This window comes from Zalophus californianus, chromosome 1 (assembly GCF_009762305.2).
Source record: "Zalophus californianus isolate mZalCal1 chromosome 1, mZalCal1.pri.v2, whole genome shotgun sequence".
Lineage (NCBI taxonomy): Eukaryota > Metazoa > Chordata > Mammalia > Carnivora > Otariidae > Zalophus > Zalophus californianus.
The window spans coordinates 175,075,584-175,092,154 of NC_045595.1; the positions used below are offsets into that span (position 1 = coordinate 175,075,584).

The 16,571-nt window shown below is 36.5% G+C and overlaps 1 protein-coding gene across 2 annotated transcripts in view; it reads right to left on the bottom strand.

The window, feature by feature from the left end:
* EPHA3 (EPH receptor A3) overlaps window positions 1-16,571 on the bottom strand; it is a 368,423-nt gene that overhangs the window by 334,400 nt on the left and 17,452 nt on the right. For both annotated transcript variants that reach the window (XM_027587500.2, XM_027587501.2), the window contains exon 2: window positions 14,369-14,433. In XM_027587500.2, coding sequence (XP_027443301.1) covers window positions 14,369-14,433 — 65 coding nt within the window. The remainder of the gene's footprint in view (window positions 1-14,368; window positions 14,434-16,571) is intronic.

A 16,571-nucleotide genomic window follows, 5' to 3' on the forward strand; every position in this document is an offset into this window, starting at 1 on the left:
GACGGAGCCGAGGCGCGGGCTCTCAGCTCGGGGTTGCCATAAACTGTGATCCGCGGCCCAGTCGGGCCACTGCTCCTCCAGCAGGGACCCAACAAGTGGCAGAGCCGGGGAGACTCCCCTTCCTCCCCTGGGAGGAGCGGTGCAGGAGCGCACCGCAGGGATCTGCTGGGTTTGGAGACTCCACACGGGGTCGGGTGCCAGAGACAGAAACGCTCGGTCACAGGCCGGGTGAGCACAGAGTGCGGCAGGAGACCAGGGAGATGGGAGTGACTGCTTTTCTCTGGGGGCGCACTGAGGAGCGGGGCCCCGAGTTCTCAGCTCCTCTGGGCGGAGATTGGGAGGCCACCATTTTCACCCTGGTCCTCCAAAGCTGTGCCAAGAGCTTGCAGGGAACAAAAGCTCCTGAGAGCAAACCCGAGCAGCTTGCTTAGCCCGGACCGACAAGGGCGGGGCAATTCCACCTCCGGCAAAGATATTTGGGAACCACGGCAACAGGCCCCTCCCCCAGAAGATCAGCACGAACAGCCAGCAACCCAAGACCAAGTTTACCGATCAAAGAGAACGGGAGAACACCAGCGCTAGGGGAATACTGCACATAGAATTCATGGCTTTTTTACCATGATTAATTAGTTTTTCAAAGTTAATTTTTTTAACTGTTTTTTTTTTAATTTTTCTTTTTCCGTTTTTCAACCAACATCTTATCAATCCCTTTTTTAAAAAAACATTTTTTATTTTTCATTTTTAGAGTCATATTTTATCCCTTCACGGTAGTTACCCTTATTTTTGGCATATATATATAAGTTGTTCTCTCTTTAAAATTTTAAGATACAATTTCTTCTAAAAGATCAAAATATTCTGTAACTCACTAGTGTATGGCTTTGTTCTAGTCTCCTGCCTGATCACATTCTCTCCCTTTATTTTCTTTTTTTTTAAATCTTCTTCTTTCTTTTTTCAAACAACTTCTTATCAATTCCTTTTATAAAATCTTTTATACTTTTCATCCTTACAGTCATCCTCCATCCCTTCATTGTATCAACCCTTGTTTTGTACATATATAAGTCTTTCTTCCTTTAAAATTTTAGGAGGCACTTTTTTCTAACAGACCAAAATACACCCAAAATCTAGTGCGTGGCACTGATCTATGCACTAGCCTGATCATATTTGATCATATTTTGTTTTTTCTGTATTGTTCTGTTTTTGTTTTTATCTTTTTCTTTTTTTTTCTTTTTCTTTTTTCTTTCTTTCCCTTTCTTTTCCCCTGGTTTCAGGTCTTTTCTGATTTGTATAGAGTATATTTGCTGGGGACGTTGTTAACCTGTTAGCATTTTGTTCTCTCATTCATCTATTCTCCTCTGGACAAAATGACAAGATGAAAAAAATCACCTCAGCAAAAACAACAAGAGGTAGTACCGTCTGCCAGGGACCTACTCAATACGGACATTAGTATGATGTCGGACCTAGAGTTCAGAATCATGACTTTAAAGATACTAGCTGGGCTTGAAAAAAGCATGGACATTATTAGAGAAACCCTTTTTGGAGAAATAAAAGAACTAAAATCTAACCAAGTTGAAATCAAAAAGGCTATTAATGAGGTGCAATCAAAAATGGGGGCACTAACTGCTAGGATAAATGAGGCAGAAGAGAGAATCAGCGATATAGAAGACCAAATGATGGAAAATAAAGAGGCTGAGAAAAAGAGAGAGAAACAACTACAATATCATGAGGGCAGAATTCGAGAGATAAGCGATACGATAAGACAAAACAACATTAGAATAATTGGGATCCCAGAAGAAGAAGAAAGAGAGGGAGGGGCAGAAGGTATATTGGAGCAAATAATAGCAGAGAACTTCCCTAATGTGAGGAAGGAAACAGACATCAAAATCCAGGAGGCACAGAGAACCCCTCTCAAAATCAATAAAAATTGGTCAACAACCTGACATCTAATAGTAAAACTTACGAGTTTCAGAGACAAAGAGAAAATCCTGAAAGCAGCTCGGGAGAAGAGATATGTAACCTATAATGGTAGAAATATTAGATTGGCAACAGACTTATCCACAGAGACCTGGCAGGCCAGAAAGGACTGGTATGAGATTTTCAGAGCACTAGGCGAGAAAAATATGCAGCCAAGAATACTATATCCAGCTAGGCTGTCATTAAAAATAGAAGGAGAGATAAAAAGCTACCAGGACAAACAAAAACTAAAGGAATTTGCAAACATGAAACCAGCCCTCCAAGATATATTGAAAGGGGTCCTCTAATCAAAGAGAGGGCCTAAAAGCAGCAGAGATCAGAAAGGAACACAGACAATGTACAGTAACAGTCACCTACAGACAATGCAATGGCACTGGATTCATACCTTTCAATAGTTACCCTGAATGTAAATGGGCTCAATGCCCCAATCAAAAGGCACAGGCTATTAGATTGGATTAAAAACCAAGACCCATCAATATGCTGTCTGCAAGAGACTCATTTGAGACCCAAAGACACCCCCACATTGAAAGTGAGGGGGTAGGAAACAAGTTACCATGCTAATGGACACCAAAAGAAAGCTGGGGTGGCAATCCTTATATCAGACAAATTAGATTTTAAAAAAAGACTGTAATAATAGATGAAGAAGGACACTATATCCTACTTAAAGGGTCTATCCAACAAGAAGATCTAACAATCGTAAATATCTATGCCCCTAACATGGGAGCAGCCAATTATATAAGGCAATTAATAACAAAAGCGAAGAAACACATTGAAAATAATACAATAATAGTGGGGAACGTTAACACCCCCCTGACTGAAATGGACAGATCATCTAAGCAAAAGATCAATGAGGAAATAAGGACTTTAAATGACACACTGGACCAAATGGACTTCACAGACATATTCAGAACATTCCATCCCAAAGCAACAGAATACACATTCTTCTCTAATGCCCATGGAACATTCTCCAAAATTGATCACATCCTAGGTCACAAATCAGGTCTCAACCGGTACCAAAAGACTGGGATCATTCCCTGCATATTTTCAGACCACAATGCTTTGAAACTAGAACTCAACCACAAGAGGAAAGTCGGAAAGAACTCAAATACATGGAGGCTAAAGAGCATCCTACTAAAGAATGAATGGGTCAACCAGGAAATTAAAGAAGAATTAAAAAAATTCATGGAAACCAATGAAAATGAAAACATAACTGTTCAAAATCTTTGGGATACAGCAAAGGCAGTCCTGAGAGGAAAGTATATAGCAATACAAGCCTTTCTCAAGAAACAAGAAAGGTGTAGGGTTACTACACCTAAAGGAGCTGGAGAAAGAACAGCAAATAAAGCCTAAACCCAGCAGGAGAAGAAAAATAATAAAGATCAGAGCAGAAATCAATGAAATAGAAACCAAAAGAACAGTAGAACAGATCAACAAAACTAGGAGCTGGTTCTTTGAAAGAATTAACAAGATGGATAACCCCTGGCCAGACTTATCAAAAAGAAAAGAGAAATGACCCAAGTCAACAAACTCATGAATGAAAGAGGAGAAATCACAACCAACACCAAAGAAATACAAACAATTATAGGAACATATTATGAGCAACTCTATGCCAGCAAATTAGATAACCTGGAAGAAATGGGTGCATTCCTAGAGGTGTATCAACTACCAAAATTGAACCAGGAAGAAATAGAAAACCTGAACAGACCTATAACCACTAAGGAAATTGAAGCAGTCATCAAAAATCTCTCAACAAACAAGAGCCCAGGGCCAGATGGCTTCCCAGGGGAATTCTATCAGACATTTAAAGAATTAATATCTATTCTCCTGAAACTGTTCCAAAAAATAGAAATGGAAGGAAAACTTCCAAACTCATTTTATGAGGCCAGCATTACCTTGATCCCAAAACCAGACAACGACCCCATCAAAAAGGAGAATTACAGACCAATATCCTTGATGAAGATGGATGCAAAAATTCTCACCAAAAACTAGCCAATAGGATCCAACAGTACATTAAAAGGATTATTCACCATGACCAAGTGGGATTTATCCCTGGGCTGCAAGGTTGGTTCAACATCCGCAAATCAATCAACGTGATACAATACATTAACAAAAGAAAGAACAAGAACCATATGATCCTCTCAATAGATGCAGAAACAGCATTTGACAAAGTACAACATCCTTTCTTGATCAAAACTCTTCAGAGTATAGGGATAGAGGGTACATACCTCAATATCATAAAAGACATCTATGAAAAACCTACAGCAAATATCATTCTCAATGGGGAAAAGCTGAGAGCTTTTCCCCTAAGGTCAGGAACGCGACAGGGATGTCCACTATCACCACTGTTATTCAACATAGTATTAGAAGTCCTAGCCACAGCAATCAGACAACAAAAAGAAATCAAAGGCATCCAAATCGGCAAACAGGAAGTCAAACTCTCACTCTTCGCAGATGATATGATACTGTATGTGGAAAACCCAAAAGACTCCACCCCAAAACTGCTAGAACTCATACAGGAATTCAGTAAAGTAGCAGGATATAAAATCAATGCACAGAAATCAGTGGCATTCCGGGGCACCTGGGTGGCTCAGATTTTTAAGCGTCTGCCTTCGGCTCAGGCCATGATCCCAGAGTCCTGGGATCGAGTCCCGCATTGGGCTCCCTGCTCCTTGGGAGCCTGCTTCTCCCTCTGCCTCTCTCTCTCTCTCTCTGGCTCTCATGAATAAATAAATAAAACCTTAAAAAAAAAAAGAAAGAAATCAGTGGCATTCCTATAGACCAACAACAAGACAGAGGAGAGACAAATCAAGGAGTCGATCCCATTTATAATTGCACCCAAAACCATAAGATACCTAGGAATAAATTTAACCAAAGAGGCAAAGGATCTGTACTCAGAAAACTATAAAATACTCATGAAAGAAATTGAAGAAGACACGAAGAAATGGATAAACATTCCATGCTCATGGATTGGAAGAACAAACATTGTGAAGATACCAATGCTACCTAGAGCAATCTACACATTCAATGCAATCCCCGTCAAAATACCATCCACTTTTTTCAAAGAAATGGAACAAATAATCCTAAAATTTGTATGGAACCAGAAGAGACCCCGTAGAGCCAGAGGAATGTTGAAAATGAAAAGCAAAGCTGGCGGCATCACAATTCTGGACTTCCAGCTCTATTACAAAGCTGTCATCATCAAGACAGTATGGTACTGGCACAAAAACAGACACATAGATCAATGGAACAGAATAGAGAGCCCAGAAATGGACCCTCAACTCTACGGTCAACTCATCTTTGACAAAGCAGGAAAGAATGTCCAATGGAATAAAGACAGTCTCTTCAACAAATCGTGTTGGGAAAATTGGACAGCCACATGCAGAAGAATGAAACTGGACCATTTCCTTACACCACACACAAAAATAGACTCCAAATGGTTGAAAGACCTAAACGCAAGACAGGAGTCCATCAAAATCCTAAAGGAGAACAAAGGCAGCAACCTCTTCGACCTCAGCCGCAGCAACTTCTTCCTAGAAACATTGCCAAAGGCAAGGGAAGCAAGGGCAAAAATGAACTATTGGGATTTCACCAAGATAAAAAGCTTTTGCACAGCAAAAGAAACAGTCCACAAAACCAAAAGACAACCGACAGAATGGGAGAAAATATTTGCAAATGACATATCAGATAAAGGGCTAGTATCCAAAATCTATAAAGAACTTATCAAACTCAACACCCAAAGAACAAATAATCCAATCAAGAAATGGGCAGAAGACATGAACAGACATTTTTCCAAAGAAGACATCCAAATGGCCAACAGACACATGAAAAAGTACTCAACAAAGCTTGGCATCAGGGAAATCCAAATCAAAACCTCAATGAGATACCACCTCACACCAGTCAGAATGGCTAAAATTAACAAGTCAGGAAACGACAGATGTTGGCGAGGATGTGGAGAAAGGGGAACCCTCCTACACTGTTGGTGGGAATGCAAGCTGTTGCAACCACTCTGGAAAACAGTATGGAGGTTCCTCAAACAGTTGAAAATAGAGCTACCATACGATCCAGCAATTGCACTACTGGGTATTTACCACAAAGATACAAATGTAGGGATCTGAAGGGGTACGTCCACCCCAATGTTTATAGCAGCAATGTCCACAATAGTCAAACTGTGGAAAGAGCCAAGATGTCCATTGACAGATGAATGGCTAAAGAAGAAGTGGTATATATACACAATGGAATATTATGCAGCCATCAAAAGGAATGAGATCTTGCCATTTGCAACAACGTGGATGGTACTGGAGGGTGTTATGCTGAGTGAAATAAGTCAATCAGAGAAAGACATGTATCATATGACCTCACTGATATAAGGAATTCTTAATCTCAGGAAACAAACTGAGTGTTGCTGGAGTGGTGGGGGGTGAGAGGGATGGGGTGGCTGGGTGATAGACATTGGGGTAGGTATGTGCTATTGTGAGTGCTGTGAATTGTGTAAGTCTGTTGAATCACAGACCTGTACTTCTGAACCAAATAATGCAATATATGTTAAGAAAAAAGAAAAAGAAGAAGATAGCAGGAGGGGAAGAATGAAGGGGAGTAAGTCGGAGGGGGCAACGAACCATGAGAGACGATGGACCCTGAAAAAACAAACTGAGGGTTCTAGAGGGGAGGCAGGTGGGGGGATGGGTTAGCCTGGTGATGGGTATTAAATAGGGCATGTTCTGCGTGGAGCCCTGGGTGTTATGCACAAATAATGACTCATGGAACACTACATCAAAAACTAATGATGTAATGTAGTGATTAACACAACAATAAAAAAATTAAAAAAAACAAATACAAGTTAATATTTTAATTTTTATAAATTAAATGTTGCTGAAATAAATTCTATCTTTGCTGATTTCTACCACTTACCCACATTTCCCCTTCTATTTTGGTGTATTTTGTTTCAAGGAAAGGTGAGAAAGAAAAAACTGTAAAACTTTGCTATGTTTTTCTAATTTGATCAGACATCTTTCCTTGAAAGGTCAGCACAATAGGTGAAAGTGACATATTTAAAATATGTAGCATTGTTCATTCCAGGCAGAAAAACTTCAAATGACCCAGAATCACATATCACACGTGTCAAAAATTTGATTTTCCTGGATCGACTACTCAGCATATGAAGCAGAATTTAGACTGTGATTCATAAAGGTGGTAATCCCAGGTGGTTATTGTTGACACCCAGTTGTCAAAATATTCTTCCTGCTTTTTAGATAACATTCACAAAGTGAAAGCTAGAGATCTAGTAGGTAAGACTTAGAATGCAGACTTCAAAAACTGCAGTAATTCCAACACTGAAGGCAAATTTCAGTGAACTGGAGACTAGGAAAGCAATGACTTGTTTTAGAGAGTATTTTTATTATTCTCACTCCTCTCCACAATTCATTCAATTCTAAATATTTCTACTTTTAGTTAAATGGAATTTATTTGCAGGATTCTGGCTTTTTCCCTTTAAACAACAACCAAGATAAATTTCAATATAGAACTGTCTTTAGCTAGTTTTCTTTTTTGTTTAAGATTTTATTTATTTATTTATTTATTTCAGAGAGAGAGAGAGCAGAAGCGGGGGGGAGGAGAGGGACAAGCAGACTCTCCCTGATCGGGGAGCCCTACACAGGGCTCCATCTCAGGACTCTGAGATCATGACTTGAGCTGAAATCAAGAGTCAGATGTTTAATGGACTGAACCACCCAGGTGCCCCTAGTTATTTTTTTTTTTCAGTTAACTTCCAATTCATGGGCTGATAGTACTTTCTAAATATATTTAACTAAATAGCCCCGCTAGTGCAAAAAACAGCATATCATATGCAATATAAACATAGATATTTATATATTATATATTTATAGTACATATGGTATATGTACATATTATAACTTCACTTACATTTATGCCATTAAAAAGAGAATGGAAGCATTAATAGACACCATTTGAAATAACAGATTGGAAATAATCAAAACTTTTTCAACAAATACAGAATGTCAAATTAGTTATCCTTTCTTGTTTTGGAAAGCTTTTATTTTTCATTCATTCAGACAATTTTAATTTATGGACAACTAACCCAAGGACTCAAAATGTGGAGAATAAAAGAGGGAGTTTCACAATGGAAACTGGCTTTATGGAGTTTTCAGCTTCCTGGCTGAAATAAGTATCAGTGAAATAACTGCATTAATGTAGAATTACAAGCTGTGGAGGTACAACAGAGAACACGGAAATTGAGCTTAACAGTGTTCTGCGCTAACCTGGGGGGTGTGGGTGGGTACGGGGGAGGGGTGACAGGAGAGTGGCATGTAAAAGAGTCAGAAAGTCTCCCTGAAGGAGAAATATTAAAATTTTGAGGAAAGTCTTATCACTTAAAAGTTTGAAATAAATTAAAGTGGACACCCAACTTTTGACTCATTCACCCACATTTTGACTCTTTCGATTCAAAATATAATGCCAAGACTATATGCGCACTTTAGTCTGCACAGATTCAATAGCATAACAACCATGTGATGTCAAAGGCCATGTTTGGGCTCTTAACAGAGAAGAAATATCAGGCAGTACTATCAATTTTCCTTCTCCTAAATCCAAATCCAAGATACCACGTATAGTCTGAGAGTTAAGATTCGAAGGGGAGATCCTCAAATTTATTTAAGAATAAGAAATTATATTTGTATAGTTCTTTCCCATGCATTATCACATATATTTTGTCATAGACAGATACATAGAAATATCTCATTTGCGCAAATATCATTTACTCCAAAGTGCTGTGACATAGAAATTTTTATTATTCCTTTTTAAAAAGTGAGGACAAATGTCAATGAAGGTTAATTGGCCCTATGTCAGATCATAACAGCAATAAATGGCAAAGCCAGGTTTCAAATGCAGGTGTCTGATACTAAACAATGTGCTTATCCTATTTTACTACTCTACATATGATCTTTAACATCATACGCAAGCACTAAAAAAGATAACCTGGAGAAATAGAAATAACAATACAATTCACAAACTAACATAAATTATGCATTGCTGTAGCTTCTATTTAGAAATTAAGATATTAGGTCAGAAAATTAAACATTGTATTCTATCAGAATGCCTTTAGTTTGAAAGTATGAGAAATACTAAGAAGAGTGGTCTAAATAAGGAAAATTCTTTTACATAACTCAGTGGTTCTGCCATGTCAGGGCTCCAGGACAATTTCTCTAATGTTCACTGGGTTCCACTTTTCTGGTCCTGAAGGGAGTGCAGCTTCTCCAGACAAGGACACTGGGCCCTTGCAGGGCAAGCGCAGAGGCACAAAGTACTTAGCCTCTCCCCATGTCTTGTTATTAGAAGGAAAAATTTCCCAGAAGTCACTGGAATTCTGCTCCAGCCTCATTGGCTTTACTTATTCTTGCCTACACCAATCACTGGCAAAATGACGATGCTCATGATTAGCTCTCAGATGTCAACATTCGCCTCCCAGAGTTGCAGAGGGGCCGTTTTCCAGGAACACATCAGAAGGTGAAAACTTAATATAGGTGCACCAGTCTCAAGAAAAAGCCAGGAAACAGATGTTGGGTGGGCAACCAACAGGGCCTTTTTGCCAAAAGAGAATTTTGTTTTTGTTTTGTTTGTTTTTGTTTGTTTAGGTACATTATCATAAGTGAGGCACCAATAAATGTCTAAGGAAATCTTTAAGGAAACAAAAATTTCTAAAGAAGTTGAAAAAAGAGGAAGGTAGAAAATAGAAAAAGCGCCACAATTACTAATTTTGAGACTTCTTTCTATCATCCGCTAATTTACATGAATCACTCATTTCAGGCTGTGCTTCTTCTGCACTTCCCCAACTCTCTCCTCATGCTCTTCTCCTTATCTGAGCTTCTGTACTTAAGTGAACTGAGGCTCAGAATTCCTTTGTACTATTTGGTCAGCATATAAATACTATCCTAATTATACAGCTCTACCTCCCCCTGATCCCTCTTCTATAATAATACATATACTAAGAAACTTTATGTGGTAGATGGCATTATCAATCAATAAATTTAAATACTAGTCACATTTAAGCAAAATACTCTTTCAAAGTGGTAATAAAAATATAAATGGGCTTTTACACATGTTGATTGTCCTCTAAATCAAGTATTTAACCTGATTACTAAAATTTCTGAAATTAATTATGCCCAAAATTCGAACATTATAATTCACAGTTCATAAAGACAGCAAATGTCATTGCTATGTCTGCTTTACTAAAGTGAACAAACTTAGTGCCAAAAATTATCCATGACCAATAAAACTCTTATTAAAAAATAATGTTCATAGCCCCCCCTGATAATTTCAGTTTATAAACTTTGAGTATTATTTTCAAGAAATTCATTTAGAGGGGTGCCTGGGTGGCTCAGTTGGTTAAGCATCTGACTCTTGGTTTCAGCTCAGGTCATGACCTCATGGGTCATGAGATCAAGCTCTGCCTTGGGCTCCACACACAGCCGGGAGTCTGCTTGAAGATTCTTACCTTCTTCCCCACCTCCACACTCTCACTTGCCCTTTCTCTCTCTCTTTCTCTAAAATAAATAAATATCATTTATTATGATTATACATTATCATAAGTAAGGCACCAATAAATGTCTAAGAAAATCTTTAAGGAAAAAAATCTAAATAAATAAACAGATCTTAAAAAAAAATCAGAGAAAACAAAAGTCTCATTAAATTTCCTCCCAGCTACTCATTTGGAGAATTTTTTCCAGGCCTAATGGTATAGTACCATACTTTCCTACCAGGTTTCCTCTAAGATTTGAAGCACCATTTAAAAATAGAGATAGAAATACTCCTCCCAAGAAAATTACCTAAGTTAATTATAAGGTTTTATGCATGGATACATCTTTGGGGAAAGGGGGGAACAAAATAGGAAAGAACATACATGAAGGAATGAGTCATCCTTGGGCCTTTCCCCCCAAATATATTAATTTTATATAGCTCTGGTATATAACCATTTTTTTTAAAAATTCATATTGCAAAAGATTTTGAATTTGGGTGGGAGTAGGGTTGAGACTTAGAGAAGCTGCGGGCAGTCTCCCACCCCTGATGGAGCGCCATTATTCATCCCCTAAGTAAGGGTTTCTCAACCTGGGCACTGTCATTTTGGACCTGATCATTCTTTGTCGTGGGAGGATACCCTGTTCATGCATGGCAAGATGTTCAGTAGTACCCCTGATCTTCCACACTAGAAGCCAGCAGTGTCCTTCCTTACCATTTTTGACAACAACATTATCTCCAGATATTTTCAAATATCTCCATGGAGCCAATTCAAAATTGCCTCCCTCCCTACCCACCTCTCCCATCACACTGAAAACCATTGCCCTAAATCAAAAGAGTAGGGTTTTCCCTGCTATTTCCAACAACATGCATGGGCCTTGAGGGCATTATGTTATGTGAAATAAATCAGGCAGAGAAAGATAAATATTGCATGATATCAGTATTTCATGGAATTAAAAAAAAAAGTCAAACCCATAGAAACAGCAGAAAAGTGGGTGTCAGGGACTGGAAGGTAGGAGAAATAGGGAGAAGTAGGTAAAAGAGTAAAAACTTTCATTGTAAGGTGAATAAGCTCTGTGGCTGGAATGTAAAATACAGTGAGTATAGTTGATAACACTGTACTGAATAGTTGAAATATGCTAAGAGAGTAGAACTTAAATATTCTCTCACATACACAAAGCAGGAATTTCAATTTTTCAGTATGTTATGACATTATTACAATTTTTTCTTCGAAGTTTATATTCATATTTTAGTTAACCTACAAACAAATGCACTGCTTTTATTAGAGTTAATCAATTAAAACAATAACAAGTTCAAAATTGTTTCCAGCTATTACATGTCATTTTTACAGAAAAGCTGTAGCAAAAATATCACAATATTTTTAACCATTTCCTTTAAAAACAAAACAATCACAAAAGTAATCTATTTTTGTCATATTGAAAATGGCAACGATTAGGCAATAAAAATATTAATAAATCTAAAAGCATAAGCAACTGTAAAAGAGAGGATGTTAAATGCCAACCCTTAATTGACTATGCAGTGCTTTTACTCAAGAATTTCATCAGTTTGTCAGAAAGAAATGAATATTAATTGAACATTTTCCAAATTATGCTACTTATTTCCTCATGGACACTATGGTTAACACAATATACGACTAAAGGAAAAACATACTATACAGCAACACAGGACAATAATTCACCTATCTCTCTCTCTCTCTCTCTCTCTTTTTTTTTTTTTTTTTTTTGCTTTGGGGTCTTGGGATATTATAAATATCATGACCTGTTGGGGAGATTTTTGTTTTCTCCTTGCAAGTTTTAACGATAACTCAGAAAACTTGGCCAGGTGTTGTAGGCTATTTAATGCATCAGAAAGAGGAAAGACACAGCTGCAAGGAGATGCACCAGGAAAGCAATGAAGAGGAAGCCCGAGCTCATGAGGATGGCTCTCTGAGGCAACAAAAAGCCAAACGAGAAACTGAAAATTGTTCGCTGATAAAACCATAAGAGTTTGTAGACAAAAACTGAGGTAGGATATTGGGCAAGAGACGGGAAAAGCCAAGAGGTGAGTTATCCTAAGTAGTGTTTCTTAAATTTAATGTTCTCAGCAATTCCCTGGGGACCATGTTAAGATGCAGATTCTGAGGCAGAAAGTCTGGGGCAGGCCCTGAGAGTCTGCATATCAAAACATCTCTGGGGGATTGATATTGCTTGTTGGTGCATGTACCACACCTTGTATAGTAGAGTTCTAGAACACTCCTCCCCACCCCCAACATATCTCTAGAAGCAGAAGTGTCAATTTTGTTTCACCACAAAATTTGTAATATTAACATGGCAAAATGAAATCATTTATATGATATTCTCCCCAAATGCCTTAATATATAGAAATATGTTTTCCTTATACCTTCTTCAAAGGAAATCATGAAACAGATTGTTGCTTTGAAATACAAGTTAATTTCTTGTTGATTTTTTAAAGTATATACCTATTAGTAAAATGTCACTGTGATTTTTGCTTTTCATATATCCTTAGGCAGCAAGTTTCTATAGCAGATGATCTGAAGAAATAATGAAAAACGTAAATTTCTAAAATCAGAATTAAAATCAGACTTGACTTTAGGATGATTAGTTTTAAATGAGTTTTCAGCTCAATCTGGAGTTTTGATTCACTCTTTATGACTACCCAGGATGTGCTTTTATCCTAATCATTTGATTCCTTTCACACCTATGGGAAAACCAAATCCTGGCTCACTTCATACTCTCCCCTCCAAAGCAACTAACCAAGTCCTGATTATGTGATAGGTTTTGGCATTGTGTCAATGTCAAGGTGTACCAGGAAGAGAAGCAGATTCAAAGATGACAGATAGATGAAGTATCCCTGATGTAAAACATCCCTGGGTGAAGAAGAAGCTGGTAGTACCGTAAAAATCAGTATGTTTAGGCAAAAAATCTAAAGACTGAATACCAGCACTAAGTGGAAGTAATTATAACCTCTTTAAAAAGAGGATGAGAGTAGAAGGAAAAGAAATACACAAATATGTTCCTATCACAGATATCTCAAAATAGCATTTTGCATTTTCCACAGGCTATACTTGGAAACAAAGTATGTTTAGGCACTTATTACACAATTTTGTAAGAATAAGAACTTTCCAAATGTGTATACTCCTCTTTTTTCCCAAAAGAAAAAAAAAATTTCTCACACAGAATCTTACCAGAAACATTTGTATCACAAATATACTATACACTTTAGTAATCTGTGTCTGGCTTGGTAAAGTACTAAAGGCATATAAAGAGTTAAAAATGTAAAGGTAGTCAATTTTTTTTTTTTCTAAATAAAATTCCCCAGGCTTAAACTGACCTAGATATGCTGCAGACATTTTAAGTGAAGAAATTAAGGCAATGTGAAGAAATTAAGAAATAAAGACAAATAAAGAAATTAAGGGTTTATACAGTTGACAAATATATCCTACTTGCAATGGTCACCAAGGCTGCTTTTAATGCTACAACTCTGCAGGTGTCCAAATACACACTTTCTACATTACTTGAAATTTGAAATGTCTTCTCTATTCACCTCTTCTGATCATATCACAAAAAGATGTTAGATGGTCACACTCAGACCATCTACATGATGCCAGTAATAATTAAAAAGCTTAATTAGTGTCATCAAGCAATTGAAAAAATAAAACTTCAAAAATTTTAATAGTTCCATTGGACACAAATATCTGGCTCTCTTAGTACATGTACTGAATGTCCTGATAAACATAATACGTCACCAGAAGTAGAGGGGTTCATTTTAGAGAACATACCAGCAATTCCTTCTGTTCTCTATGAGACAATGGACAGAATAATGTTTCCTTTCAATAGTTTACCACACTCACCCCATGTGATGGGTAAGAGATCCATCCCAACTCCCCTTGAATTGTTTTTGAATCCAGTAGATTGACTAGAAGAAAACACAAACACACAAATGCAGTTAAAAGAAATTATTTCTATTTGCCTCTGTCAAATTAACATTGTCTGTTGTTGTTGATATAACGATATCAACATGTTTAAAACACAGGACTCTTTATTTTCATGACAGGAGTATAAGAGAAAAAGAAGGAAATGGAAAAGGGAAAGCAATCACAGGAAAAGTTAAGGAATAAAAGCTTCTCTGGCTTTTTTAACTGTGCTTATTTATAATGATAGGTCAATATTCAAAATATTGATAATAATTTTAGACAAAGTAATTATAGGTTTAAAGAAGAAATGGTAAAAATGCAAAACAGGAAACATTAATGCTAACATGTTATCAAAATAACTTCGAAGTCCGTTAAATTTAATGAATTTACATATGATTTCACTATGAATGAACTTAAATATGCTTCCATAATGAATCAATATTTCTGTTTGTGTCTGTTAGGACATCTTTATATTGTCTGTGTCCCATATGAGTATTTTTTAATACCACAAAAATTGTCTACTTATGTGTAATAAACAATATGCTCAACTAATAATTTCAGGAGAAACCAAAACAAAACTACGTTTTATAAAACTCCCTGGAATAAGCTTTAGTTATTTAAAGAAAGCATTGCCACTCAAACGCTTTAATGATTTTACTCAGAACTTTGCACTAGTTATTAAAAAGTCTGATGAATAATAAGATACAACATGAATGTGGTAGCATTTTGAATATATTATTAAGGAAAGACAAATCATTTCCTTTTAACACAGAGAACATTAATTTGTGATGGATTAGAAATTAAAATATAAAAAGATACTTCAAGTTTAATAACAAAATGCTCACTTTGTTAATCTATTAAACAATGGAAACTGTGGTTTTACCTCATCCTTCATCTAAATCAGAAAGCAATCCCACAATTGATTAATGGAAGAGGTGGAGGAAGTTTACACAAAACAGCCATGTATTATTAACACAAACCAGAGCAGGTCAATCAATAAATACAATCAGAAATCATTTTCAGTTTCTATATATACACAAATCAAAATATAATGTTAATACATGCACCTCATAAATAGGTCCATGTGTTGTCAATACAGTATTTCCTGATACATAAAAAGTCACCCCCAATAGGAAACATTAATCTTATAAAATGTTAAGTAAAAGAAAAAATATATTTAATAGGTGTTAGAATTCTAAATTTTCAAGCACTGCTTTTTAAAGGAAGATATTTGGTTATCTAGATGAGTATTAAAAAATCCTCCTGACTACAAAGTTAGAAGACATACAATTCTCAAAGTTAGACTCTCTAAGTTTTGCTAGTGAAAGAAAAGCACATAAACTTAATTACACTGGAATTCCTTAATGATTAAAGATTTTTTCTCACAATAAATTAATCCCAATGAGAAGTAATTATATTTAGATAAGAGAAGCCAGTTGCTGCATGGATTACATAGTGCAATTTCCATAATGCTATTATTTCCCAGGATATCAGTTTGGAAATGAACAGTATGCTTAATTATACTGAAACTATCTGTCAAAATGCTTTTTAAAAACCCTCTACCAATTAATCAATGTTACAGATAATATTTCAGATTAATCAATGTTAGAGAATTTTTGAAAATACGAGAATACATCTTCACCTTCAGAGTAAAGTATCTTACCAACATTCATTCTGATAGATAAGTTTGATTGATGAAGCCTAGTTGGACAGTTTTATCATTCATCACTTGATTTCTCTTAGTTTTACATATGATTTGCATAGAATTTACAATGCCAATATTCATAAATCATTAGATCATATTTGCAATCCCTTTAGGGGTCTAAATGGTTCAATGTATTTGTGTGTGTGTGTAGTAACTGAGTATGTACTAAATGATGAATACGTAACTCAACATGCTAAGATAAATGGCTGATTTAATTCCAGTATTAGTAACCAGAGGAAAAAAGTGTTTGAGGCAAAGAGGATATGAATATTGTCTCCATTTGGTAAATGACTCATTGGAATGTAGGTTGTTAACTAAAGAACTAAATACCTTTTAGTTTTCTCTGATGATAATGAGGGAAAAAGGACTGGACTAATCACATCAGCATTTGGTGTCTACTCAAAAGAGAATAACCAAGTCAAAAAGAATTATATC